At 43.4% G+C, this 27,916-nt stretch overlaps 2 protein-coding genes across 2 annotated transcripts in view; both read right to left on the bottom strand.

Annotated features, from left to right (window-relative positions):
• Positions 1-1,205: 1,205 nt before the first annotated feature.
• On the bottom strand, positions 1,206-8,252 carry fgf10b (fibroblast growth factor 10b). The gene is made up of 3 exons (XM_048243914.1): positions 7,775-8,252; positions 2,217-2,320; positions 1,206-1,955 (listed from the first exon to the last, which is right to left on the bottom strand). Exons 1-3 carry the CDS (start codon positions 8,175-8,177, stop codon positions 1,764-1,766), a joined length of 699 nt encoding a protein of 232 aa, XP_048099871.1. The 5' UTR covers positions 8,178-8,252; the 3' UTR covers positions 1,206-1,763.
• Positions 8,253-13,933: 5,681 nt separating this feature from the next.
• adamts12 (ADAM metallopeptidase with thrombospondin type 1 motif, 12) overlaps positions 13,934-27,916 on the bottom strand; it is a 24,211-nt gene continuing 10,228 nt past the window's right edge. Inside the window, exons 14-25 of the mRNA XM_048244461.1 lie at positions 26,565-26,695; positions 25,786-25,906; positions 25,158-25,402; positions 24,891-25,032; positions 23,618-23,744; positions 22,983-23,193; positions 20,801-21,865; positions 18,319-18,471; positions 17,718-17,891; positions 17,375-17,521; positions 16,475-16,628; positions 13,934-15,642 (exon numbers count right to left, since the gene is read on the bottom strand). Of these exons, the coding sequence (XP_048100418.1) occupies positions 15,527-15,642; positions 16,475-16,628; positions 17,375-17,521; positions 17,718-17,891; positions 18,319-18,471; positions 20,801-21,865; positions 22,983-23,193; positions 23,618-23,744; positions 24,891-25,032; positions 25,158-25,402; positions 25,786-25,906; positions 26,565-26,695 (2,786 nt within the window). The 3' untranslated portion in view covers positions 13,934-15,526. The remainder of the gene's footprint in view (positions 15,643-16,474; positions 16,629-17,374; positions 17,522-17,717; positions 17,892-18,318; positions 18,472-20,800; positions 21,866-22,982; positions 23,194-23,617; positions 23,745-24,890; positions 25,033-25,157; positions 25,403-25,785; positions 25,907-26,564; positions 26,696-27,916) is intronic.

Here is a 27,916-nt window from a genome sequence, read left to right on the forward strand (position 1 = left end):
GAGGATGGTGAGGAAGTGAGTGAGATGGACTGAGTGAGTAGCCTACAAACCTCTATTTACCTTCTGACTGGTGCCATCGAGATTCTCGGCCAAAATGAAAAGTGTTCACTGTCAAAAGGAATGCAATAGAGTCGGTGGAAGGATTTTTATTCTTGTTTTGTTTTTCATTCTTGGTATTTTAAATTTCTCTTCTTTTCATTTCCCCATTTTGCATTCAAAAGTGTGTAGGCCTACTGTTACCAGGAGTCTGATACAAATCACCTAAGGACACTGGTGCACACAGTGACAGGCATTCTGAAACACTCTTGTGTTGTTTTAACTTTAACAGTTGACCCTTATCTCGCCTGGACCTGTATTACTTCAGTAGGAAGCCACTATAAACAGCATATGTGTTAGACAAGCTGTCTCAAAAGGGGCCCTCATTAGTTGCTTCGCCTCCAGTCATTTTCCACTTGTTTGAAAAGGCTGGACCACATTGTTTACAATGAGCATGCTTGCACCACAGACGTGAAGGCCTACTTTGATTAAAAAAAAAAAAAAAAGGACTACACCTATCCCTTGTATTTTCCATTATTGCATGTTATGTTTGGAACTTGGCAACTTGGAAATTGTTCAGACCGATTATTTGACTTTGGAATGTATAGTATTATTGGTTCACTTGGCAAGACCACTTTATGAGTTTTTTTGCATTTTTTTTTTTACTTGTCCATCATCCAAAAGTGTTGTATTGGTCCAAAAAAAGACCCCTGTGGAAAGCAAAGAGTTAGCACTGCCCTTGCAGTACAGTTACAGTACAGCACTGTTAATGTGTACAACCTTGCTGTTTTAGTAAAGGTGCTTAAGACTTTGGCAGGGAAAAACAAAGCACCATCGACTGCTTACATGTTTTCACTTTACATCAAACACCTTGTGTTTAAGGGAGATCTTCGAATTCTTAACTGCTACACAGAGTTAATATTCCCTTCACTATTTATAGAGCAATTCAACTTCAACAGAAACAGAGGGCTGAGGTGTCAGCTGTTTTGTCAAATATCTGGAGTTGATTTGATTCTGCTATGCCCTATTGCTTCCAACCCACTACACACCATACTCACCATCTCAGAGGATATTCGTCCAGGAAATAAACCCAGTTATGGCATTTAAATAAGGATGAGAAAATAGCTTAATTTATTTCATAGAAAGTATAGAAATGTTGTCCACTTGCATGTTTTTTCCACTTAAATATTATACAAATAAATAATTTATCAAAGGAGTCAAAAAGCACTGTTAAAATGATGCAAATGCTTTAGTTTGAATCTATATGTCAAAAGTATACCTTACATCTCATTACAGTGGAGCATGTGGGATAGTTTTGCCAGTGTGATATTATATAAACACATCTTCAGTTTTGAGATTCAGCTTTGCTTTTCAACAGCCACCTTAAAGACATTATTGTTCATGAACCATGACTGTTCATAACGTAATGTGTTTCACAGTAGGCCGAGGGGAACAATCAACCCATCATCAACTTGCTTGTTGTTCTCTCATTTCCTACCATTTGGCACAAAGTGTTCATAGTTCATCCATGTGCCGCAGATGCAAAGAGAATCACAAAACAAGTAAAGGATGATAGAAATGGGTTTAGAAACAGTCTTCTTCCAGCAAAGTAGTGCCTTCTGGTAAGAGAGAAATCTCATAGATGTACACTATATTTTTGTTTTGTTTTCTTATCTCTCCAGCCTCAGTCATGTCAGTTTTTGATTGGAGATTGATTATTACACGGATCACACCATGATTGGGAGGAAGTGTGTGGCCGAGTTCTTTCTTCTGGTCTTTCTTCCTCGTAGAGGTTTTCCGTTTGCATTCAGGCTGACAAACACTTGTCGTTTCCTAATCCTCCACTCGGCCGACGCGTAAGTGTTGTAGCCGTTCTCTTCTATCCGTTCCTTGAGTTTACAGTTCATGCTGTATTCCCTCTGCAAAGAAAGAACAGCACCAGTGAGGATTTCATTCTCCCAAACATTTGAAAAACAAAGGACTTTTGCACACCTCTGATGGACAGGTGCTCAAAGACTCCAACACACTGCTTCACTTGCAAATGTTAATTTTATTTATAAACTACGCTTCAGTCCTTAGACCTTCATCGGGTTATCTTCTGTTCTCTCTTCATTTAAAATTGGATTTGATTTGAACATTTGATTGTTTGATGCAACAGACACACAGAGCTCCATACTCACTGCTCCATAGAGATCTCCTTTTTTGTTGATGGCCAAGTAGTAGTTACTGTGGAGACCCCTGATGGCCACAATGCCCACATCAACTGATGTGATCTCCAGGATGCCTGTAGAGTAGAGCATACAGATATCAGGCAAATGAATATAGCAATGTGCATCCTGACTATGTCATAACTCTACTAGTGAAAAAGAAAAAAGTAAGCGTGAGCAGACAATGTTTTTGCTAATGTTTATTAATTGACCTGCTGTGTCTCTCAGATTCTGCTGAATATATGGTTTAAAAGGCTGGTAATTTCATACACCTGTCTTGAACACCTTGAATTCCAGTACAGGCAGTGGCAATTTCCATTAGATCATTAGCTCCATAAACCGTTATCTGGCATGGCAACATATTCCAGTTTAAATAAGCAACTGTTTAGGAATTATTACTGTCCATGTCCTAAACATAAAGGAAGGACTTTTCCTATGGCCGAAGTTGCAGTTGTGCTTTTTTCATTAGGTAACTACATTGTGTGCTTTTGGTATCAGAGGTCGACAAAACTATTTCCTCCTCATTTGGTCTTTGACCAGCCCTGATCATTAGGCTGAGTGCTTTTTAATTCAGTCTCCCATTTCCCAAAGAGACACCTTTGCTGCCGCTCTTTAGCCATTGACTTCCTTTTCACTTCATGTGATGTTTGGTTACCCTATCCTGATAACCACAGAAAAAAAGACGGAGGGGGTTGGTGTGAACTTCGCAGGCTTGTCAGTGGAGCTGCCCTTTGATCCAAGTAATTGTTGAAAGGTGGCTCTGCCTCCCTGGCTGATTTTTGTTTAACTGGCCGAGCGTGTCTGTGGCCGTTTCGGCTGCCCACATTTCCGAGCAACATGTGGTACTAGGTTTCACAAGCTGTAGTTTTGGAGTTGTGGGAGGCAGTGTGTGTTTTCGGAGACTGGCGCACTTAAAAAAAAACAAAAAAAAACAAACATATTTGACGCATCGGCCATCGCCATCTTCCCTCTGCTAATGCCATATTACGTTCCAGTTCAAACAGCACAACCTCCAGGCTAAGAGGTTGAACCTGTGAAGTGGTGTTGCAAGCGCTGAGACCATGACACAACAGGCATTGAAGATCTGAGAGAGTCCCCCCTTCTGTATGGGATCAGATTGCAGGTATCGAGTGAGGATGTAAGACAATCTAACCTGCTCTCTGTCCGCCCTGTAAACAGAAAGGGAGGGATGAAAGGGCTGAGAACTGAGGCAGGATGACAGAGAGACAGGAAGGGATTAGAAAGGCCTCAATGATCAATGATCAAAGAGAGACACCGAGCCCGGTCAGCAGCATCGGACGGGGATCACACACGGAGCAAGAGACACCGTGCTCACACCCACCCAAGAGAGACACAAGAGAGAGAGAGAGAGAGAGAGAGAGAGGGGGAGAGAGAGAGAGAGGGAGACTTCCATAGGCTTGTAAGTGATCGTAAGAGAACAAGGCGTTGGAGGGGAGAGAGCAGCCTTGGATGTTCTCTCAAGCAGAAAGACTAGAGTATTTGGTCACCGACACCCACTTTTTAGCTGTTTGTGTTTCCAGCATGGAAAAAAAACACCCTGTCTTGAAAATGTCAAGACCAATCTGCATCTTAATCAGAGTCAAACAAGCAATTTGATACCAGCGATTTTTCCACAACTAAAGTCTGATGCACAATTTAAGAGCCACACACACACACACACACACACACACACACACACACACATACACACACACACACACACACATATTTAGGGCAGGGTACTGCAGTGCAAGCAAAGAACAAACTAGCAAATGTGTTTGTAATGCAGAATCTGTGTTTTACAGGCCTAACAAGAACACCTGTGTCAGTGTTGGGGTGGTATTTCTTGTACACCAAGGCATTAAAAACATGCCCCAGGGTCAATTTTTTGCTTCGACTATTTACTCAAGGAATTACGTGTTATTTGTTTTACCACGGCGCCTTATTTTCCCAAATGCATGACTGATTCACTATGGTCTGTTTGTCGTTACTAAATGGTGCATTGGTGGGCTCTAATACACTGCCAGTGTGCATTGAGGTGCATTTTCCACAATGTGTTGCCAAACAGAACATTGTTTTTTTTTTCACAGTCCATGTTGCTATTCAGGGTGCTTGAGATTTTAAGCCTTGAAAAAAAATCATTGTATCCTGAGAAAAACAACATCATTACAAAATGTGGAAAAATGTGGGAAATGTTACAGACCCAGACAGTCTGAACGCGCTGGGCTTCCCATCACAGCTTTTGAAAATAAACCGGTGTTGACCATATCACCAGAGTTGTGAGGCTCCAATGAGCCGGGCACACATGGCCTCTGCCACAAACTCTTTTGGTGGCCTCCCACACACCAACACCCCCTTTCCTGGCAAGCTGACTGAACTTCCTCACATCTTGTGAAAATAAGAACCCCCTGTGGCATTGCGCATGTTACCCCTGCACTACACAGCGTCTCCTGGGCAGATGCTTGCCCAAAACAAAAGCGAAACGGCACAGAGTTGCACTGTCACTGCAACAATGAACAATTGAACAACAGCCAATGTTAACATTGTCATCTGCGAACACAGAGCGGAGATGTTTTCGGTGGGCGTCTCCAAACATAAACGCGGGATGCATTTTTTTTTTTTTTTCGCTTTTCATCTGTGGTAGTCTTCCCTTCATCCCTCCAAACTGAAACCACATATACAGTACACACAGCACTGGCTCCTAGTGCTGCTGCTAGATTCACATCAGATAGAGCGTCCCATTTGCAGTGTCAATGGGCTGATATCTAACAAACAGCTCAGGCTGCCTCAGATTAGGATTCCAACAGCTCGTAAATCTGAGAGCACTCCCCCCTCCACTCCCCCAGGCAGAATGGGAATCCATGTGGGACAGTTTTGCACTGGCATCCCTGTAAATCAGTGGGAGGCTGGATGTGGGGTCTCTTAACAGACAAGAGTGAGAGCCAGGTCAGAGCTCTTTCTGCTGCGCGTCTGCCTCTCAGCACCTCTGCTCTGGAAACCTTAAACCCAGGCCTGGTCGCTAGTCTCACAAGCTCTCCTGAGGATGCACTTTTCCCTCCAAATAAAAAGAACGAAGGCGCAGCACGACCTTCAGAGGGCCTAAATCCACAGATGGGTCAAAATTGGGTCTCTACTGTGGGGTTCACAAAAATCTGTTGATTTGTTGCCACTGTTTGTGTTGTTGGCATGGTTGTAGTTGTTGACATTGTCTCTGCTGTCATCACACAGGTCTGATCCTGTCTTTGTTATCCATGTCTTCATGTCTTTCTTTCTTCTTCCGACAGTGTGATGTCATTTTAAGTGACTTCAAAGGGCATTATTTCTAAAAACCCATGTTTAGCCTTAGGAGAACAGCTCCTCTACAGTATCGCTTTACAAATACACTCGATATGATGCCATTATGCAATTCCTCTCCCCCAGGTTATGCTTTTGTATTCATACATTATTGATCTGGACGAGGTATAGCTTTGATGTAAAGACAAGAACACTGGAAGCATACGATTCATAAAGGAGGCTCCTCGGTCACATATACATTCCAGCATTGGGGATAAACTATGTCTTTGTGAAACCGCAATTTGATATTTGACCTCATTCCACATAAAACAGATATTTATGACGGCAGAAGGGTCAAATTATTCATTGTAACTGTTTTTAGGCGTAATTGCACAAAGACCATGTATATTAGTTCACACCACAGTCATTTGTACTCATTAGTCCCTGTTTTTCTCTCCCAGATAAACGAGCGTTGTTTGCACTTTACTAGTGACTCTCAACACATTAACAAAACATTATTGCAATTCAGTTTTATTCTCACGGCCGTGGTCCTGACGGGGATATTGAAAGTAGTAAAGAAATAAAGGTCTATAAAAGAGGTCTGTATCGCTATAGCTATACGTGCAGCAGACGTACAGAGTAATGCAAGCGTTTGCCACCTTTTATTGAACGTGTGGTTTGAGAACACCCATGAGAGCCATTAAGAGCCGCTGTAAATGCGGAGGACAGTTTAAGTGAGCGCATGTGTTTTTGGGGGGCATCAGTCAAGCCATATGCGCCTTCACACCCACATCAACATTTTCGTGCCCACACACACCAAAGCTCTGTGTTCACTCACACATGGCATGGAAAACCTCTATAAGCTGCGTATTGAAACGGCCTATGGCGCTTGATTACTGTAAGATCACAGAAATTAACTGAATGGAATGTGACAAAGGACATTTTCTATGCTGCTTTAACTGAGAAAAAAAGTTGGTTGGTATTAAATCACAAGGAATTGGAACTGAAATTGTATTGCTGAATAAGACGTATGACTCAATATTTTAAATGTCGATTATGTCAGATGACTAAAGAATTCCATGCTGGCATAATTGCCATAATACACTGCAACATTGTACCAACATTGTACAAAAAACGGGCAATTCACTGTTTTTAGTCTGTGTGTATATTCATGTAGACTGGCATCCTGGCATTCTGCCATTGGCCATACCATGACCAAAGATTATTATCACATCTTAGAGGCTAAATGAGTCAACAAAGTGACTGAGAAACATGGCATTCCATGCCAGAAGCTGATTATCTGCAGGGAACCCCACAAATGGACTTTGCAGAAGTTTTGGGCCCTGTGCTGTTATCTGAAGTGTTTACCTCTGGTAGAATAAAAACTGCAAGACGAGTACTGCTGGTCTATCAGTGGGTCCCTCTCAGCTGCCGTAAAACTACAGTTATCGTGTTGATTGTTTAGACAGGCAAGATAACAGGAGGATGTCTGGTTCTACTTAAGGCTCTCTCCGCAGGGGGAATATTTTATCTTTAACTGACGTCTTTGCTGTGTTCAGAAGAATGCGAGGCACACAAAACAATGTTCCAGCAGAGCGCCAGCCGTTGTTATTGGTAACACAGTTTTTATTAAGTCATTCTAGGCTTCAGATAGTGCCTCAGATACTCAGAATGAATAATTAACAGCACAAGCCTTGACTGAGAAGACCCGCTTACTTAAAGGGTAGAAAGGAAAACAATTTGGATTACAGCATACACACTGTCTGGTAGAACAGGAAGTTTAATATGGACATATGGGCTCCACATGTCAATAGATCAAATGATTAAAGGATTTAAGTGGAATAAATGCAAGGTCCATTCTTCATAATACATTTTCCAAAGACACTCTGTCTTAAAGCCAAGCACATACAGGAGAGTGTAATGTGAAATGCAGTGGGCATGAAATGGTGAAGAATAGTTTTACATTTCTCAACAAAGCACACTCAAGAGCAGGTGGAGATTGTAAAGCTCACAAGACACTATCCAAACTCCCCATAATATACTATGTTGTTTTCAAAATGTATCATATTGATAGAATTTCTCTGCAGGGTTCCAATGGAAAGCATTTCATCTAAATCAATTTACTTAAAATATGAACTCATTTTAAGGCCCATCACAAATTTTAAGATTTTAAATTTAAAATTTCTCTCTCTAAATTAAAATTAAAATGTCATTCACATTCAGAAGGGCCCCTCAGAGTCAGGACAAATGCTACTTACTGAGCGGGTCATCCTTGCTCTTGGTGCCGTTGACCATCCCGCGTCGGTCGATCCTCAGGAAGAACTTCTGAAAGGAGAAGAGCTTCCTGCGGCGCACGTCGCCCTGGAGGTGGTTGTAGCTGCGCACGTGCCGCCCGACCGGCACGTACGCCGCCGTCGCGTTGTGTGTCCGCTGCAGGTGGCGCGCCCGGCCGCAGGCGCCGTGACAGGCGGCGGTGGCGACGGGCGAAGTGCTGCCTAGCAAAACCAGTGCCAGCACCAGCAGAGGCAGCCGTAGGGAGAGGGAGAGGGAGAGTACACGGTGGTGGTGGTGGTGGTGGTGGTGGTGGAGCGCTGGCGGGCTGGAGCGGGCGGAGGACGCACCCTTACCCTGACACGCGCCGCTCACTGTCCATCTCCACATGGTAGTCGCGGTACGTCGAGGGCTGCCGAGGGCTGCGCAGCAAGGGACATGCTGGGGAGGGCAGAGGCAGGGAGAGAGGCAGTGGCGGGATGGGGGCAAAGCAGGCAGGCAGGCAGGCAGAGAGGCAGCCAGGCAGGCAGGCAGAGAGGCACAGAGGCAGGGGGGGACTGGGGGTAACAGGGCAGCCTCCGGGGAACGGAGCAGCCACTAGGTTCCTCTGCTGCTCACCGCTGTTGCTTACCGCTCAACAGGTTCTGCATCCTAAGGGGAAGAAGACGACAACATCATCATCCCCACAACCAGCGTCCACACTTCTTTTTTCCTTCTTTTTGCGTCCACTACTACTTCTTGTTCTTCTTTCTCCTTTGGCTCTCTTTTTCTCCCCAATAGGGTTTGCCCACAGATGAAGCAGAGATCAGCTGTCTGAAGCAAGCGCGAAGGGTGGAAAAAAATCCTTTGCTTTATAGCCTCTTCTTATAGTTCCCACTTAAGTCTCTTGGTGTCTGTCGGTGGTGGAGTAGGTGCTCTGTCTTCTATTAAAGGACTTGAACCTTCATTGAAGTTGTTGACTGAACAAGTCCCTATATGCCCATCAAAGTCCCAGTATTCCACTCCAGTTGTTTGAAATGGACCTCCGATGTGATTGACCCCAAGCTCATTTGCAGTCAATGAACACAGTTGCCTCTGAAGTTCTCTCTCTCTCTCTCTCTCTCTCTCTCTCGCTTGCTCTGCCACCCACTCTCCCCTGTCTCTATTCCTCTTCCTCTCTCTCTGCTCCTCTGTCTTTCTCTTTCTCACTCTCTCTCACTGCCTCTCTCTCTACCTCTTTCCCCCTGTGTGCGTGAGTGTGCGAGTGTGTGTGTGTGTGTGTGTGTGTATGTGTGTGTTTGTGTGTGTGTGTGAGTTAGAGAGGGAGAGAGAGGGAGGGAGCGAGAGAGAGAGAGAGAAAGATGTGAGTGTTTGTGTGTCAGTCAATATCTCCCTCCCCTTCTCACATTCACTCGCAACTTGCTCCACCTCGCATGTCGCTCAGCACCCATTCTTCCTGCTGTTCTGAGCGTGGGCTGCGCGTCTGGGGAGAGCCCGCCAGCCACCGTGGGATATGGCTTATCTGGGCAGCCTGGCCTCTGATAGAGGCTCTGGTGATTGTCTGTTCAGATCAGTCGCCTCACGCGGGTCACAGGGAAGAGATGACCCCTGCAGAGGGGATAGGGAAGAGGGTGTGGGGAGGGGGGTTCTGGTTAGGGCTGTCCTCCTACCATCTGGGTCAGGAGATAGCGAGGCTGCTCAGCATTATTAGTGTCTGTCTTCACCCTCCACAACCCAGAGAGCAGAATTAGAACAGAATCTAGAAAATGTCTCTGGAAGCCCTCTGTGACGGGAAACTTAGAACTGATTGCCTGTGATGATCTTATCTAAGTGGAATTAAGCAAATTAAGCAAAAGGGATTCAAAATCAAACCAACTAACCAATTAGATTGATAAATAAAACATTAGCCAATACACTAACAAATAAACATTAGCACTGCAGGATGAGATGCTCTTGTGGCAGCATGTCAGATGTTGGGGAGAGAGCCACTCAGATGCATTTCAATCCAGTAATGCGGTATAATGTTTCACTCGCCAGACTTCTTCCTCCAGGGCTCAAGTTGAAACGTGGCCTGTGTCCAACAGCTAATCAGCTTGCCAATACTCGGTCACCAAAAGTGATGAGTTTTGATACTTTGCTTAATGCCCATACAGTAGTTGGACAAAATACATTTGAACACAGTTTTGGTTCTAAATTCTAAATACTAGAAGAGCAAAGACTCCCCTACTGATGTGTATGTAACTAAGCACGTTTCTTTGACCATGTTGCCAGCTCTGTGGTCTAATTACAGAAATGTTGTAACCCACTGAAGACATGCTGGTGGGAAATGGTCATTTTTTTCTACTTCTTGCCTTTCTTTCATCTCTCAGTCCTCCTGTGTCCTGTCCTGGGAGCAGTTCTGTCAAAGAGTGTCGTGCCTTGTCCAGTCAGCAGACGTACCTAAGCTCACATCCCTTATCTGCTGGACAAACATTGCGATCTTATCTCCGCTTCCTTTTGTTGCACACCCCTTACCCCCTAAAATCTTGAGTGAATTGACCATGAGTATTACAATGGAAAATGCTGCAATTAACTAGATTAATTCATTTCCAAAAGTCGTTATTGTCCTTTGGAGTGCCATTTAAATGGTCCGTGTGTGGGGACTTGTGGGTTAAATATTGGTTCTTTAGTCTTCTTCAGACAGCACATCTGTTCAGTATAAAGATGGTGTGAAATATTTGGTGTATTCAGATATGTTCACACCAAAAAAATGTGTAGACTACCCTCTGGAAGTCTTCTCTCTAGAAGTCTTTGTTTTCTCTCGTGTGGCTCAGTATCCACTTCAGGTATTTCACATAGTGGTGTGCTCCTTTTTTAAAAGCTGAAAAGCAAATACGATCACAGTGTGAGCATCTTTTCTTTTTTATGTCTTTGTCTCATGCAATATAAGTGAGATTTGGAGGGCTTGGGGTGGCCAGGCCTGGGTGTTATCGCTCCCTGTGATCTCTGGATTTAGTCGTTACATTATCTTTATTGATCTATCTCGGGCCTTGTCTTCAAGGTTCACGTAGAGAACAGTACTCCCATGTGTTTCTGATAGTTGTGTGAGTTGAGATCAAAACATTTCAACATTTACTGTATTTTGTGCATTTGTAAATGATCTGTAATAGGACAGGGGGGTCTCTGTGGAAGGATTAACATTAAAATCATCGAAGTGAGAAAAAAAACACATTATGCCTAATGCTTGGTTGAATGATATCATCATTTTTAGGGGGAAAAAAACCATTTTCATCACTGTAAGCATTTGTATTGTTTTCAAAGGTTCAAAAAGAATCAGCATAACGTTACTGATTTGTTGTAAGCCTGATCAATTAAAAGTCTTTTATTCAAACGTTCCATCCTTATTTAATCTTATTGAATCTTCATATGGACAATGATCCTACCCTGATGGTGATGTGCTAGACCTGTTTGTGTGAAACAGAAAGAAAAAGTTTGTTAATATTTGCAAAAATAATATTAATGTCCAATAATACACTGGATTACCAGTATACAAAAATAAATTATATATAGAAACATACATTGAGACAAGGTTATCATGGGTACAATCATCCTCATTTTTCCAAAAAACTCTCAAAAGTGCATAAAACCCCATGCATCCAGCCAAAGGGAATATGAGCAGAACCATAAACGTATGCAAATGAATGACTTCCTGATCAGCCCTTGAGTTATATAAAATATACTCCAGGACAGTTGATCTGTGGGGTGAACATATACTCATCCCCGCTGCGGGCGATCTCTCATGTCTGTCTCGGAGCAGGAGCCTGCCAACCTGATCTTTAATAAAGGACTTAGGTTGGAATGAGGGTGCCAGCGCCCCAGCCTAGAGTCAAGCAGATTTCATCCAGATGAGTATGTCCCCTTTATATCATCCTTTTATTTCTCTATTGCATCCTGCTGAAAATATGCTTTATTTCAAATGTCTGGCATTTTTCTCCTCTCCCTCCGAAGGGCAAGGGCCAGTGCTGGAGGTGCATTTTTCAAAAAGGTTACCTCAGTGTAAATCAGCTGGTGGGGAAGGAATGAAAATAACGCCACATGGAAACAAACACTGCAGCAAGCAAATCAGTCTCAACAGATAGATCAAACATGCTTTCATTTGTTTCCAAAGGGCAACATGCAGTCCTTCCTTAAAGCTATTTAAAATGTTTACAATTTCTTCATATTAAGGCCATATTGCCACGACAATGAAGAAAATAAAGATAAACAGCATGGGTGAGAGTGCTGTGGATGTAGAATACATATAATTAGGGCAATTTCCAAATTATGTTTTGTTTAATTATTGTTCATGGTTTTGGCTGTCAAAACAGTATGTTTTGTGGTTAGCAGTCATATAATTATTTCCATGTCTGCTGTCCAGCTTCATACAAATGCAATTCAACATAATGCACTGATCAATGACCTCAAATTAGTCAGCATTCTGTTCAGAATCAGCATTCTCAGCTAAATGCTGAAGAGCACTTAATTGATTTTGGCTACATTCAGTAGCTAATTACATTTTACAAAAAAGAAATCCATAGACATAAAACCAAGTCTTGCTGAACACAGAGAGCAGCTGCTGAGTAGGTTGCTGTGTGATCCTTGACTCCAAGCTGCTTTTTGCCAGTCACCAAACGTAAATATTTTATGAGCCACACGTCATCCAATGGCTCTGAGGTATCCCATTACAATGACTAGGTTCCTGTTCCTGGCCTCCTTTGGGCTATAGATGTTTAGTAATGTTATCTTCCTCTATGAGTGACTGCTCACTTACATCACAGACAGATGAATGGTTTGTTTTCCGAAAGGCGGAGGAATTTATTTACACATCAGACACGGACTCATTTGGCATGCAGTCAGATTTGATTGTGCCCCCAGGTAACTTGTAGAGATGGGCACATTGACCAAATGACAGTACCTTTAGAGTGTCCTTGGTTATTTTCGCAATACTTTCTGGATAGTTAGGAACACAACAAAAACATGTTATTTTATCGTGAATCATCTAGCAATTTGGTGATGTGGTTGTTTGTGTGGCACTTTGTCACCAGTTTTTGGCACTCCTATCAATACACCCATCTCCATGTGCTACAATAACCCTAGAAATAAACAAGCTATTTGGAGAATCTATGTGGAAAGTCTTAAGGAACAGCGTGGAAACTGTGGTTAGGTCATTCTTGCTTTAAATATGCGATATATGATCTTTTGGGCCCCCACCGTTGACTTCAAGGCAGCACTGCCTGGAAGACACTAGGGTTAGGGTTATGGTCAGGGTTGGGTAAGGCAGAGCTGGATTGAAGTTGATGGTGGAGGCCCAAAACGCCATCAAGCTAAATATGCTTAATCACAATATGCTTTCAAGATGCCACACTCCCCAAATTCGGGCCAGTGTTTTCTTACATATTACAGTCCTAACGAGTTGGGCGAGATGCTGCTGGGTGATAGCTACAATTTGTCTGGTCGCCTGCCCGTCCATCTCAGGTTAACGGGAACAGAGGGGCCCACAGTTTGGCCTCATTAAATTTGAGCCCTGTAAGGTGAGCCTGGGCCGTGTGGCGTGGTGTGGTGGCAGGAACAAAGGGTTGGAGGACAAGGATGGAGAGGTGTCAGGAGGTCAGACATGCTAATGTAAATAACAATGAGGACGCAGCACAATGTCTCCATCTCCCTGGGGGTGGGCTTGGCTCTGATCATATGTAGACATATATTGAGTAAATACATCAATACTGTCCATTACTATATCTAAATATACTAACTATATATGTTTATCAATGATCAGAGAGAGAGAGGTTATAACTTTTCATATGGCAATCTCTTTTCAGGCAGGGTATTTAAGGCATTCTACACATGTCATGTCATACCGCAAGTAATCTATTTTTGACAGAATTCAGAGAAATGTGTACATGTAATTTTTTATAGAAGGAAAACATGAGAAATATCGGATGACATGCTTTACCAGTTTGGGACTCGATATCTCTTTTATCTTTTTTAAAAATTAGAGAGATTCATCTTGGATTGACATGCCTATTTCCTCTACCTTATACTTTGACCTCTATGTCCCACCAAAAGAAAATGCCGCTGTTGCTCAAAACAGCACAAGCTGCACACAAAGAATTCAATCTCTGATGCAAAAAGACAGATTTTTTTCCCCCACTGCATTTATTAATTCATCAATGGACATGACATACTGCATCAGCAGCACTTGATAATCTGTGAAGCATATTCAGTTTAAAAAAAAAAAAAAGAAAAAAATTATAATATTTTGGCCTCAACTCGGGGCCACAGAGTGATGACCTGCAACACTTAATGCCTCTCCTCCTGGGTGCCTGTTTGTGCAAGTGGAGCCATAGTAGCAGCACTGGGCTCTGAGACAGAGAAACACACATCAAGAGACACTCATGTCTGGAATGAGATGGCAATGCGACCAGCATCTACACTATGAGTTACAAATAGGCCTTTGTGGAGTCAAAGGTCGTGTAAGAGGCATTGCACTTCATTAAAATATGTATACCAACTAAGGTTTGTCCTAAACTCACCATATCATCTTTATAGTACCACAATGCCTTAGCACCTCAGTTCTTAAAATATAGTATTTCTAAGTTGAAATAAATGTCTTTGACAAGTGTCCAGAAGGGTCTTTAGATTGTGCATTATAGGATTCAATCTTTACTTATGACAGCATTCAGTGTAAGGGACTGGATTTGAAGGATCTACAATCAATCATTTCAGGCCAGACACAAAACAGGGAAGTCAAACAGACTGTCAATTAAACATCAGTAGCCTACATAAAATACATCTCCTAAGTAAAGGGGCAAAATGAGGATCATTTAATCTAGCCATCTTTCCGATCATAATGTTCTTACACTTTCCAAATTACAAATATGACTTTAAAGATATATACCCTGAATATTTGTTCTCAGCTGAAATAATTGCTAATAACCTCATCTTCTAAATGACTTACATCTTTGAGAATAATATAGAAGGCAGTGTTTCAAGTCAGTTTAAAAAGAGGAGAAAACAATTACAATTACTAAACGTGTGCATGAAGAGCCATGGCAAACTAGCCACAGAAAGCATAAAGTGCACTGAAGGGCTGGGAGGTGATGTTTTAAGTGACAACCAGATAACACAGAGATGCTTCTAACCCAAGATCATCATTTTTAAAGGGCAGTTAGTGGTCAGGAGCAAAAGTTGACAACTTTGTAAATTCCAATGATCAGGACGTACTGATGCTCACAGAACTGTACTTTTTTTTTTTATTACAAACCACAAGAACACATAATGGTCCTCTGTCCGGAGAGAAAAAAAATGAGATGATTTCAACAATATTTTTTTTCCTCATTTGTTCTCAGCTCATTTTGTTGTTCATGTAGAGACAAAAACAACAACTATGGGGCTATAACAGTGCAGGCTGAAAATGTGTACAAAATGTGTAAAAAATGAGGACATAGATGTACTTGGTGTGCACTGAACATGAACATTTGGTAGTTATACTGAAAAAGTGTTAAGGAATGTCAATAAGAGCACCCACTGGACCAAAACAATAGCACCATACACACTGCCATTCAAGTACTAAAAAGGCTGAGATGTTCCATGGGCTATAAAAGCAAGTGTGCTTCAGTATAGAGAGGAGCAGCTGACCCGGCCCCAGGTGTGTCCACTGACTCCTGATCTGGATAGGGGTCCATGTTAAGAGTGTCAGTGATGGCCACTGTAGAGCGAGTGGCGGCGGTGTCATGTGTCACAGGTCAAGCCATGCAGGTGACACAGCACTGCCTCTGAATGGACAGGAGACTGCAGCGGCCCAGCAGCTTCAGCTTCGCACAGAACTTGCCGGACATGCTGTTCTTCCGGCACGGTGGACCTGTAAATGGGTTCTAGTCCTCAGTAAATGGGTTCTAGTCTCATTCAATATCATATGACCCATTTGGGTATTCTAGTCAATTTCACAAATAGCAATATATTCATGAGATCTTTCAGTGTTAGTTTACTTATGAATTATTTTATCTAATAATTTACAATGTATCTTATCTAATATTGTGAGTGTGAACAAAGCTCTGTTCTAGAATCTTTGGTGTGAACAAAGCTGTGGCAAATCATCATCATTCATCATTTTGTCATTCAGCTCACGCCCTTATCCAGAGTGACTTCCTGGGAACTACCTACAGTACACAGTTCCCCTGGAGCAACTCAGGGTTAAGTGCCTTGCTCTCACGCACAATGGTGGTAGCTCCTGGATTCAAACTTAAAACACTCTGGGAAAGTCTTACTTAATACAATCCATTACTTTCTTCATGGAAATTTTCATAATGTATTTAAGAGAATGACTTAACATTGTGAAGAAAGCTGTGACCCAAAAAATACTTTCTCCTTCAAACAGATCTTTGAGGTGGTATTCTGTTGCATAATATGTTCCTTGAACAAGACCAGTTCAAACAAGAACAGGACAGCAACAAAGAGCAAAAACGACAGCAAACAGAAAGGAACATTCACAGTGCGCTACCTTGGACATTGTATATGTCAAATCTCATCAATACGTTTTGATATCTATCACTTATCAATGCAATTTGCCATACATGTCCACGTATGGCACTTCTTTTGTGAAGAGTCAGCTAAGGTCAACGGCGCATAAGCGGTCATGCTTGGGGCTGGCTGAATGAGAAACAGCTCCCGACTCTCTCTGATTCCGAACTCACCCGTCTTCGTTTTACATTCCTGAGGGTTGCATTCCTGGGAGCTGTCAGGCTGGCTGCTTCTGCCGCACAGGCTGGCCTTCTCCTCCTCTCCTGATTCATCGTTCACACATCTGACGCCGCGGCTACGCACCCCTCCACCGCAACTCCGTGAGCACTGGTGCACACATGCACACACACACACACACACACACACACACACACACACACACACACACACACACACACACAAAACACATAAACACACGCACACATGCATAAACACACACAAACACACATACACATAAACATGGAGAAACAAACAGAATTTCAAAAACAGCATGATTTGGAATTTGGTGAATCAGTCGATGTAGGCTATGCATCACTAAGCATGTCTAGTGTTCACTTTGACTATCACTGTGACTATCTATCTTTTCAGTCACAATGTGCAGAAGATATACTGTTAATTAGGAGATGTAAGTCATTTCATGTGTGGATAATCACTTGCTGTAGGCTGGCTACATGCAGTGAGATGGTATTCAATGTGATATTGTTGTGAATGGCGCGACCCAGATTCCAGCTCAGTCAGGGGCAGATCAAATAAATGGAGGAATTCCACCTTGTGTCCATCCCAAGGGCTGACCTGCACCGGTCAGCACACTCCAGTGCGACCCCTCACATCAGGGTCAGCTATGATGACCACCACTGCCCGTGTTCATGTTATGTATATGTGTATAGGGTGGTAGAGCAACAGTAGCGTCGCCGCCTGACAATCTGTCCATTTGGGGTTCGATTCATGAACCCTCTGTCTTGAGTCGATGTCACTTTGGGTCTTTACTTAACTCATGGCCACTCTGGGCCAGTTTTGTGGAATGCGGGTGTGTGTGTGTGGAATGCGGGTGTGTGTGTAGGAGCTGGTCTCACCTCGGCCCACTCATCACTGGCCCAGTGTGTGCAGGGCTGCTGGCTGCACGACTCGGTGAAGTTTGGCCTCTGGGTGGCGTCACAGCGCTGGAACTCCGGACAGTACACCAGCCGCTCCCTCACACCCCCACCACAGCTCTTCGAGCACTGAGTGGACAGCACATATATAGCTTACACTAATACATAATATGATTTTATTTGAGTGCAAGCTCAGTTATATTTCTCATTCCCACTCACAAATCAACATTGAACTGTTTGCTACATTTACTATTTTCATGCAACACTTCATATAGCCCATAGCCACAGAACCTTTGCTGGTGTGCACGGCGTGCACTTCCCTTACCTTTCCCCAGGGGGAGCTCCTCCACTGCAGGCAGGGAAGTGTGCTGCAGGGCATGGAGCTGGGAGGCTTATGAGTGAGGGCCTGGCAGTGGAATGGCCTGAGTGGGCGTTTGCTCTGCGTGTCCATGCATTGCACGTCCCGATGGCGCACAGCCTCGCTGCAGCCCACAGGGCACTGAGGAGGGACAAACAAGCACCATTACAGTAAACTCATTCAGGGTTTGGAAATCGAATGTTTCTGTCTCATTCTGCTACTAACGAGGTAAAATTATTGACTTTACAGAGAGAGAAAAAATAAATAATCTCAAAATCAGTAACTAATCTAAGATGTCCACTTTAGGATCTTCTTCCAAACATGTTCCAAACATGTTCCACGATTAGCCTATACATTTTGTATTTTCTTTACAAAAAAATATGCTCTAGCATTTTCTATTTCATAAGCACTTACTGCTCCCTCTAAAATTACCATCCTAAGTTTCTTAGACCAATAATCTACAAGAGTAACTAACTGTAACCAACCACTAACTAACATGCACAGTGATGCACTTGCATGCACTTCCATGTACTCCAGCACCACACTGGCAGCCTTGCGGAGGTCTCACCTTGCTCCAGTTGCCTGGCTTCCAGCCTGTGCAGGGCCTGAGGTTGCACCTGCGGGCCGGCTCCAGCTTCTTGATGCTGGCACAGTCCACCTCCTGAGGGGAGCTGCAGCGCACCGTCCTCCACTCGGCCCCCAGACCACATGTGGTGGAACACTAGAGCCGGTCAGCAGCAAGCAGGTGGGGACATGCAACAGGCAATGCAAAGAACTTCTAAAGCAACCGAGTCCAGTACAAAACAGGCAATGCAAAGAACTTCTAAAGCAACCGAGTCCAGTGCAAAACAGGCAATGCAAAGAACTTCTAAAGCAACCGAGTCCAGTGCAAAACAGGCAATGCAAAGAACTTCTAAAGCAACCGAGTCCAGTACAAAAGATAGTCTCATATACAACCCCAAATCAGAAAAATTTGGGACGTTGTGTAAAATGTGAATAAAAACAGAATAATAATCTGCAAATCTCTTAAACTCATATTTAGTTGCAAAAAGGACACAGACATATCAAATGTTGAAAATGACAAGTTTTTTCATGGAAAATATATGTTAATTTTTAATTTGATACTAGCAACATATTTCAAAAAAAGTTGGCATGGGGGTAACAAAACGCTGGAAAAGTTGTGTAATGATAAAGAAAACAAAAGGAGGAATGTTTCACAACTAATTAGGGTAACTGACAACACGATTGGGTATGAAAAAGAGTGTCCCGGCAGGGTCTCTTACAGAAGTAAAGATGTAGGAGTATTCATCACTCTGTGTAAACCTGTGTGCACAAATGATGAAAACAATGTAATTTTAATGCTTCTTATGTTGAAATTGTGAAGTATTTGGGGAGTTCATCATCTACAGGACATATTATCATTAGAACATTCAGAGAATCCAGAGAAATCTTTGCAAACAAGGGAAGGGAAAGAGCTGAACTAATTGGAAAACTAAAACTAATTGGATGGCTGTCTTTTTTTGCCTCAGATGGCACTGCATCAACACCAGACCTGTTTCCAGAACTGTCATTGTATGGGCTCAGGTAACCATTGCAGCCAAAATTGTAACAGCTAAAAAAAGCCAAAATTGTATTGAGACATGATACAGAAAATACCACCATCTTATCTGGGCCTACTCTTGTTTAAAATGGACTGAGGTAACATGGAAAAAGGTCCTGTGGTTAAACCAATAAAAACTTGCCATTTTGGAAATCATAATGGAATCATCTGGGCTAAAGAGGAGAGGGCCAATGTAAGTATCCAACTTATCCAACTTGTTTTAGTGCTCAGTTCAAAACCTAACATCTATGACGGTGTGGAGGAGCATTAGTACTACAGCCTGGGCATCTTGCACATTTGGCAAAGCACAATCAATTCTGAATGATGTATACAGGTTTTGAGTAACATATACTGCCATCCAGGCAATTTCTTTTCCAGGGGAGACCTAGAATATTTAAGGAAAACAATGCCAAAATGAATTCTGCACATACTGTATTTAAACAGTATTTCTCCATAGATGAAGAGTCCAAGTGCTAAAATGGCCTGTCTGCAGTCTAGATTTGTCTAATTAGGTATAATGGAATGAAAAACATGACTAAGAAAGAACACTGTAGAGCCACTGAAATCCTATATCAGGGAGTAAATGGATGAACTGAACATTTCATTCTAAAAACTCTAGCAACTGGTCTCCTTAGTTCCTAAACATTTACAGAATTTTGTTAAAAGAAGAGGTGAAGCAGCACAGTGGTCCAATTTTCATTTTCAACATTTGATATGTTGTCTATGTCCTTTTTGCTGCTAAATATAGGTTTAAAAGTTAAAGTATATTATCACATTCTGTTTTTATTTGCATTTTACACAAAGTCTCAACTTTTGCTGTTTTGGGGTTGTAGGACAGCTCAGTACAAGAGTGTGTAGCTTGCAAAAGAACACAACACTGCCACCTGGCAATGCAACATAATATTGCATGTGAATTCAATGCAATTCGATGCAAAATAGATACAAAGATATGATCTTTATACTGCTTTTGTTGCTATGTTTTTTTTTATTTGGATCAATTTGGAACATTCATTGACTTGATATATCAATATAGGAGGGGATTGCTAGATTTTTGGGCATTGTGACAGTGAACAAACAGAGTGAAATCTTTCCTCAACAACCTTTATCTGGGCCTCAGTGGCATTTCGGCTCTGCCAAGCAGCCTAGTTAGGGCTCTCGTAAATCTAGCTACTCATTTAGGACCTGAACTGCCAAGGACAATGAAGTAGATAAAAATAGGACAAGCTTTATAAACATGCTAACGGTGCAAACAAATAAATGCCTGTGTTTATAAATCCCATATATTTGTCTATGAATGTCTGTCTAGAATGACCAGCACACTGGTCAGTGCAATGGCCTTTCCTCAAACCGCACCACAACCTTTGGAAAAGAAACAGCCTTTGTTCCCTGTGTATATGAGCGCTATTCACACCGATCCGATTAGCATGCCCAACTGAGCAGAGCCACCTACCTCACTCCAGTTCCCCACCACCCAGAAGGCCTCCATGCTGACGGTTTCCCTGGTGTTGGTGCTCACGGGACTTCCCTGCCTGGGTTTGGGCTTCTTGGCCTGGGGGCCCTTTGGAGTCGTCTTCTGGGCCACTGAGGTCTTCTGGTATTTCAGCACCTTTACAGTATGTGCCGGGGCCCCTGTGGTTCGAGGAACGTCCACCGACTTTGACTTTGACTGAGGTTTGGGAGTGGTTTTCGGCAGTGGTGTGGTTTTCGGCAGTGGCACGGTTTTGGACAGTGGAGTGGTTTTGGGCAGTGGTGTGGTTTTGGGCAGTGGTGTGGTTTTGGGCTTTGGTGTCCACTTCCTGACAGCTTTGACGTATGGCGTAGTTTTGCCTTTGGAGGTGGTGGTGGTGGTGGTACGTGTCGTCCAGTAGACCCCACGTGGTGTCGTGGTGCGAAGGGGTACTTTGGTTGTGAACTGTGGCCTGGTAGTATGTGGTTGTGTTGTAGTCCTCAGGGGGGCCGGTGTCGTAGTAGTGACCACGTCCACAACCGCCTCGCTCCTGGAGTCAGAATCGTCCACGATGTAATCATATCCCGGCGTGTAATTGGATCCAGCATCTGGCTGTGGACCAGCGCCGCTTCCTTCCTCCTGCTCCTCCTCCTCTTCCCCTTCCACTTCCTCCATGGCTGCGCCGGAGCCTTTGGTGTTCCTGCCAGCAGGCGCGGCGTCTGGAGCCGTGCTGGCCTTCCCCACCATGATTAAGTCGTAGTCATCTGCGTGCAGTATGTCGGCGACGGCAGTAGGGACCTGCGGCGTGCAGGCTGGTGTGGTCGGCGTCAGCAGTGTGGTCGGGGTGGTCTTTGGTGCCGCCGAGGAAGTGGCGGGCACCCGCGTCGGGCCTCGCTTGGGGAAGACCCGGCGGTACATGGGCCCAACTCGCTTTTGACCATTGGGGCAGCTGAGGAGGCCGCAGAGGGACTTGGTTCGGGGCTTAGTGGTGATGTTGCAGCGGTCTTTAGGTTCAGCGACGCATGTGACCTCCCTGGAGCGCACTGCTCCTCCACAGGTAACTGGACACTGAGAATGAGAGGGGTCACAGTTCAGCGCACCTCACTTTTTCATTCATTAAAAAGCACTAGAGATGTTTTAAACCATTTGAGGGTCTATTGTGAGCACATGCTTTGTATCATGGAAAAAAAAGTTGCATACTGGTGCTTGACATACTGAGTTTTTCATCAGGCAATACCACATTTCCTCCCAGGAGATTAAAATAATAAATAGTAAAATATTTGGTTACTCAAAATAAATTGATCTATTTTTTTCATTTAATCGTTTTTGCCCTGTATCTGCATCTCTGGAACCACTTAAGTGCAGCTGTGCTTATTTGTACTTGCTCCTTCAGAATCATACCCAATCACAACACAGAGCATTTTACCAGTTCTATTTGGCCTCATGCCTACGGCTGAATCACAGGCGTGGGACACTCTCACTCATACCATATTGCTTAATTAAAACCCAATGACAAAGCCTATGATTTGTAATATTACATATTAATATAGCCACATGAATTGATCTCATATGGCAATAGCAAACAGACAGACAAACACATGCATACAGACAGATGTTCTTGGAATGAATGGGGAATTTGGTATTTTTCAACAAAAACAACATCAATTGGTGCAGTTTTGAGTAAGACCCTAATAGACAACTAAATAGCATATAGCCTTGGGGGCAATGACGCTCCATCAAAGTAAATTGCTCTCTTAAGCCACTGACTAGGCTAAACATATAATTACACTTCTATGCTACTATGGAGAGGGACCCCGTAGACAAACATTTTTTTTCTGTTTGTCCGTGTAAAAAAAAGGGTATAAAAATGACTCTTTGTGCAATCAATGTATTAACTTTCTGTTGTTCTGGTCGCCACCATCTTGTCAACTACCATATCTGGCACAAACTACTGCCAGTGGATGCAGAAGGGGCAGAGTTCAGTAGCAACATTGCCCCCAAGGCTATGCTATATGCTGTTTAATGGCAAATTCATATTCCAGTTTTTCTCAAATCTGCAACTGTCATTTTGGTCCAAAAATGAAAATAATAGACTCAATATCGTCCAAAAATAGAAAAATGAAAATGAAAAATACCCAAAACTCTGCTCTAATACAGTAGATAGATTCTAGCGACATGAGTTCACCTCATTCCAGTTGCCCACGAACCAGTCGGAGGTGCAGGGCACGTCTCTGTTGCAGGGCACCACAGGTTTGGGCTTCAGCATGTGCCTGCAGTCAGCGTGGTGCAGCACGCGCTCCTCCCCGGCCACCGTGCGCACGCACAGGACCGTCCGCTTCTTCACGCCCGTGAGACCGCACGTGGCCGTGCACAGCTGCCAACCCCCCACCCACCACCTGAGGAGTCGGAGCAGCACCGGGTGGAGGGCGAGGAGAGGGGAGACAAAACAACAGGCCAGACTCATATTCAGGCTGAAGCTCTGGGGTGGATTAATGCAACTTCACAGGGGTTCATGCGTATGTTTATGTTTACTGAGCAGATGCTTTTATCCAAAACGACTTACTACAATAACACTAAGACGATAAGTTCTGGGTGTGCCTATTGCAGACTTCAATAGGGTGTTGGTAGGTTGATGTGTTAACTCTTTGTGGTCCAGTTAGCCTGTCCTCGGCATACTGAGACTACCTAACACTTCTACAAGCATATACATACAGAAGTTTGCGGAAATCTTACAACAATGTATAGACCGTCAACATTTTGATTGGAGCATTAATTAAAAAGTAGGACAAATAGAGGACAAATGGAGTCAGGGATAGAGACCTTGCAGGGCAGTCCACGATTTTACACTTTCGATGGCGGTCTTCAGGACGGGAGTCCGGGTCACACAGAGCTTCATCCACCACGCCACTATCCAGTTCGAAGCATCGCACAGGCTGAAGCTGTTCACCTGGAAATGTCAGGACAAGAAATCTTTTGTGGTTAACATGTTCTGGTGCAACAGCTGTACCTCACACACCAACCCTTGAGGAATAATCTAATCTAATCTCTCTCCACCCATATGACCAGCACACTGACCAGCACACTGACCCGTCCATGCTGCTGCACTCTCTCCAAAGATTAGGTGTTGTCTGCTATCAGAGCTGTCTGCAAGTGGATGGAATGTTTCAAGAGAGGTTTTTTTTACACCTCCACAGCTGAGATTTAGTAATCTGCGGAGGCCCCTTGCTTGCACAATAAAACATGTGAATCACCCGCCAGCCAAGGGTGCAGTGGAAATGACACAGCACTGCTGACCTCCACTGCTTGCATTTGGTGTGCAAACACATGACACAGCCAAGGAAGAATTTCCCCCATGATTCACAGGCCGTGTTTCAACCAGGAATCCAAATAGACCAGGAAACCCATGTCAGCACAAGATACTGTGTGCTGGACCACAGAGGCTCTCCAAACGTACCACTACAAGTTTGTGCTTAAATATTAATGTAGACTTTATAGATCTCTCAGATATCCTCATCCAAAGTGGCTTACACTACAGCAAAGGCACACAGTAGCCTATGGAGTGCCTGTAAACTGACCCCATGACCTCTGTGCACTTCTGTCTTGTAGTTGAGCTGCAGGAACACACTTGGCACTTGACACTCTGATAGAACAGCTGAGTGTTGTTAAAGGTATACTATGCAGGTTTAGGTATTTTTGGCAAGTGTAGAGCTCCCTCTAGAGTCGCGATGTATTTTTATGGTACTCTGCTATTGTGAATAGCAAACTTCTCGCAAATGCTTTTGTTGTGGAGGTGAAGGATTTAACAACAGGCAAAAATGATCTCCAAAGAGCTATCTCTACTGACAAGGTAATGTTTCACTGCTCTTAGAAGTTGCATGGCTGGTTTTCTCTGTAGGGACTCGCTACATCTATGCTGTATAGCTACGCTAGATGAGTGATTCACCTATTACAAGTTTGTTTACCATCAAATTGGCTTCGTAAAGGTGAAAATCTTAGTAGTAAATAGTGTGCCTTTAATAAAGTCCTTCAAGTTGAATGAGTGTAAAAGAGAGGTTTAACTGGGAAAAGGGTCATCTGGGGTGCAGTAGCCCACCTATCCCACAGGAGGTGCTGCAGGCAGTCCAAGCCCCGTGCCTCCACGTGTATTCTGGCTCCAGGACCTCATTCCCATTCATTCGGGCCCTCTTGATGGTGTACTCGTAGGTGATCCCAGGATTTTGCTCTTGGAAAAGCAGCTGAGAAGCAATATTTTCTTTTCAGAGTCCACAGAACTGAGCATTTTGACCATATACTGTTATAGTGTTTGTATGTACACAGTTATTATGGTGTATATAGGACTGATCACCAGGGCAACACATACCTGGATCATGATTGGCTCCAAGATAGGTCCTGGTGATGTCAGATTCTCCAGGTTGCCTATCCTGTCGTAGAAAAACTTGGCTCCACCCGCATTGTACTCCCCATTCCACTGGATGATGAAATTCCCATTTAAGTAATAGTCATCCGAGTCGTGTCTCCTAATGGCAAGGAAATTCCCTACGTCCGCCGTCTCACGGATGAAAATGTCTCTGGCGCCTTCAGGGATGAGGACCATATCCACATAACCTGTGAGAGAAACATGACTCCAGTGAAAGACTCCAGGCACAATTATCTAGAGCACAACAACAACAGGTTTCATATTATTCACTTATAGATGAAGCATATTATGCCATTATGATTTATGATAAACCACTCAAACTCATTGTACACATGCATGGTAATGCTCCATTCACTGACTTATGATAACCCACTCAAACTCATTGTACACATGCATGATAATGCTCCATTGACTGATTTATGATAACCCACTCAAACTCATTGCACACATGCATGATAATGCTCCATTCTCTGCCTCCACATGTATTTTGAGGCAGGCTAAAGAAACCAAACATCCCACCGAGAGCCATATCTGTTACACGTTGGCAAGGCACAAAGAGCCTCATTCTTACCGTAGCCGTCTGGCTGATCAAAGTTCTGGCGGACCGTCTGGCAGGTGGAGCCATCCCCCAGACAAACCCCACAGCGATCCTCCTCTGCGTTGGAGTCGATGCCATAATCACATCCAACGGCCTGACATGATCCAGACACAGCACGGTTAGGGGTATGGGGAAGAGACACAAGGACCCGTTAAACAACAACCCCAGGGCTTTTTCACATGTTTCACATGTTCACGAAGTAACTGGCACATAGAATTTTAATTAAAAAGATTAGACTTTTAGAAGGGAGGAGAATAGCCTAACTTCAGGCTGTTGTGTACTAACACTTTCAATGTCTCCCTTCTCTCCCTCTCTCTCTCTCTCTCTCTCTCTCTCTCTCTCTCTTTCAGCATTGTGACCTCTGTTTTGTGATTGCTTTTGTAGCAGAGCTGATGGGAGAGTTCTGCTCTCTCTTCTCTTCATCTTTCAGAAAGCCCCTTTTTTTCTCTATATATACAGTATTTTTTGTCTTATCAAGTATCAGTGGAATAGCTGGGCCAGATTTCCCCCTGTAGATCCATTGCTAATTGTTTGCTATCCACATGCCATCAATTCAGTGTCTTATAAACATATGTTACATTTGTTCAAGCATGAGTCACTTGTCTTCTCCTTATTTGGCTATTTTGACTAGAAGCCAACAACAAAGTCCACTGCTCAACAATCACACACAGTAGCTGAAATAACATACAGTTTTTTTTCGGCGTCTGTCTATTGAAAGTTAGTTTGTTATGAATGCATTCTTGTCACACTACCTTGCACACACCATTGATACATAGGCTCCTGCTGCTGTTCGTGAAGCAGGGTGTCCCGTCGCTCACAGCGTCCAGCATCTTCTCAGCAAAGTCTTCGTCCACCGGCCGACAGTGCAGCTCACATGGGCTCGCTATGACCAGCATTGGCCATACGGGAACAGGGTGAGGAGGAGACAGAAGAAGTACTTTTCAATTTTTACAGACATCATCAAACCCTTGATGAAAGTCAGTTTTACTCTTTGTAACATACATATGTAGGAACTACTAATTAATTGGTCACAGTCATAATGGCGATCTGATATGTATTCAAATATGGTTTACCAAAGATTGGATTGAAAAAGAAAAAGAAGAAAGAAATAAAAGAAATGGCACTGTTCAAGAGAGACATCAGGTTACACTAAAACATTACTGAGCACAGATGCCCGAGGTGGTGCAGGCTTGTTTTAACCTGCTGCAGAATGGTATGAAGACTCTCTCCTTGTTATTTCTACTGCCTTTCTTTGTGTTTATAAATCTGGCAGAGATGGCAGTGAAACAACTAGCCTTTATTTCAAAGTAAGTTAGAAATCCACATTTTGTCTGGGAAGCTCAATTCAACTGAATCTATTCTGGTTATCTATGGGTAAGCTACTGTAATTACATTTTAATGACATACTGATAACTGGTTGCAGAAATACCCTCATTCAGCTACAATCCATTAGTATATCCATTAATACATCATAACACTCAGGCCACAGTGACTAACAGAATGCACAGTGAATGAACCCACTCATTAGTGGTTTGTTTTTCTTTGGTACGGCAGCAATTATCCAACGCTTCATCTATCTTCAACTGCTGTCAATCAGGCTTCTAGAACACCAACACAACTGCTAAGATGGGCCAACCCCTTTCCTATTTTGACTGAGATTTTCCAGTCTTTGCTGAAACATGTTATATGTTAGCAACATGGAGACCGGGTTTGTTTAGTTGTTCATGGTTTCCCTGACGTCAACCTATGAGACCCTGGAAATGGCTGAATGAAGCACTGGCAGTGCACGGAGCACATCTCCATTGGGCCAGGCAGCCTAGCAGCCTCGTGTGGCTCAGTCTTATGGGCATGGTGACAAGGCATCTAAATCCTGCTCATGCTGTACTTATTAGGGACCGGATCCTGCTCAAGGAGGGCCAGTCAGTCTCATTCATGTTCACACTCTCAATTTCATCTTAAAGGCAACCTGAACATATCCATATGTATGCATTTCCAAATGTTTGGGCATCTGAATGTATGGTAAATATTTTTTATATCATGGTATTGTGTAGGGCTCTGCAAAATAACTACATAAACTACAACTGGGGGACTTGATGATTTCTCC

This window comes from Alosa alosa, chromosome 5 (assembly GCF_017589495.1).
Source record: "Alosa alosa isolate M-15738 ecotype Scorff River chromosome 5, AALO_Geno_1.1, whole genome shotgun sequence".
NCBI lineage: Eukaryota > Metazoa > Chordata > Actinopteri > Clupeiformes > Clupeidae > Alosa > Alosa alosa.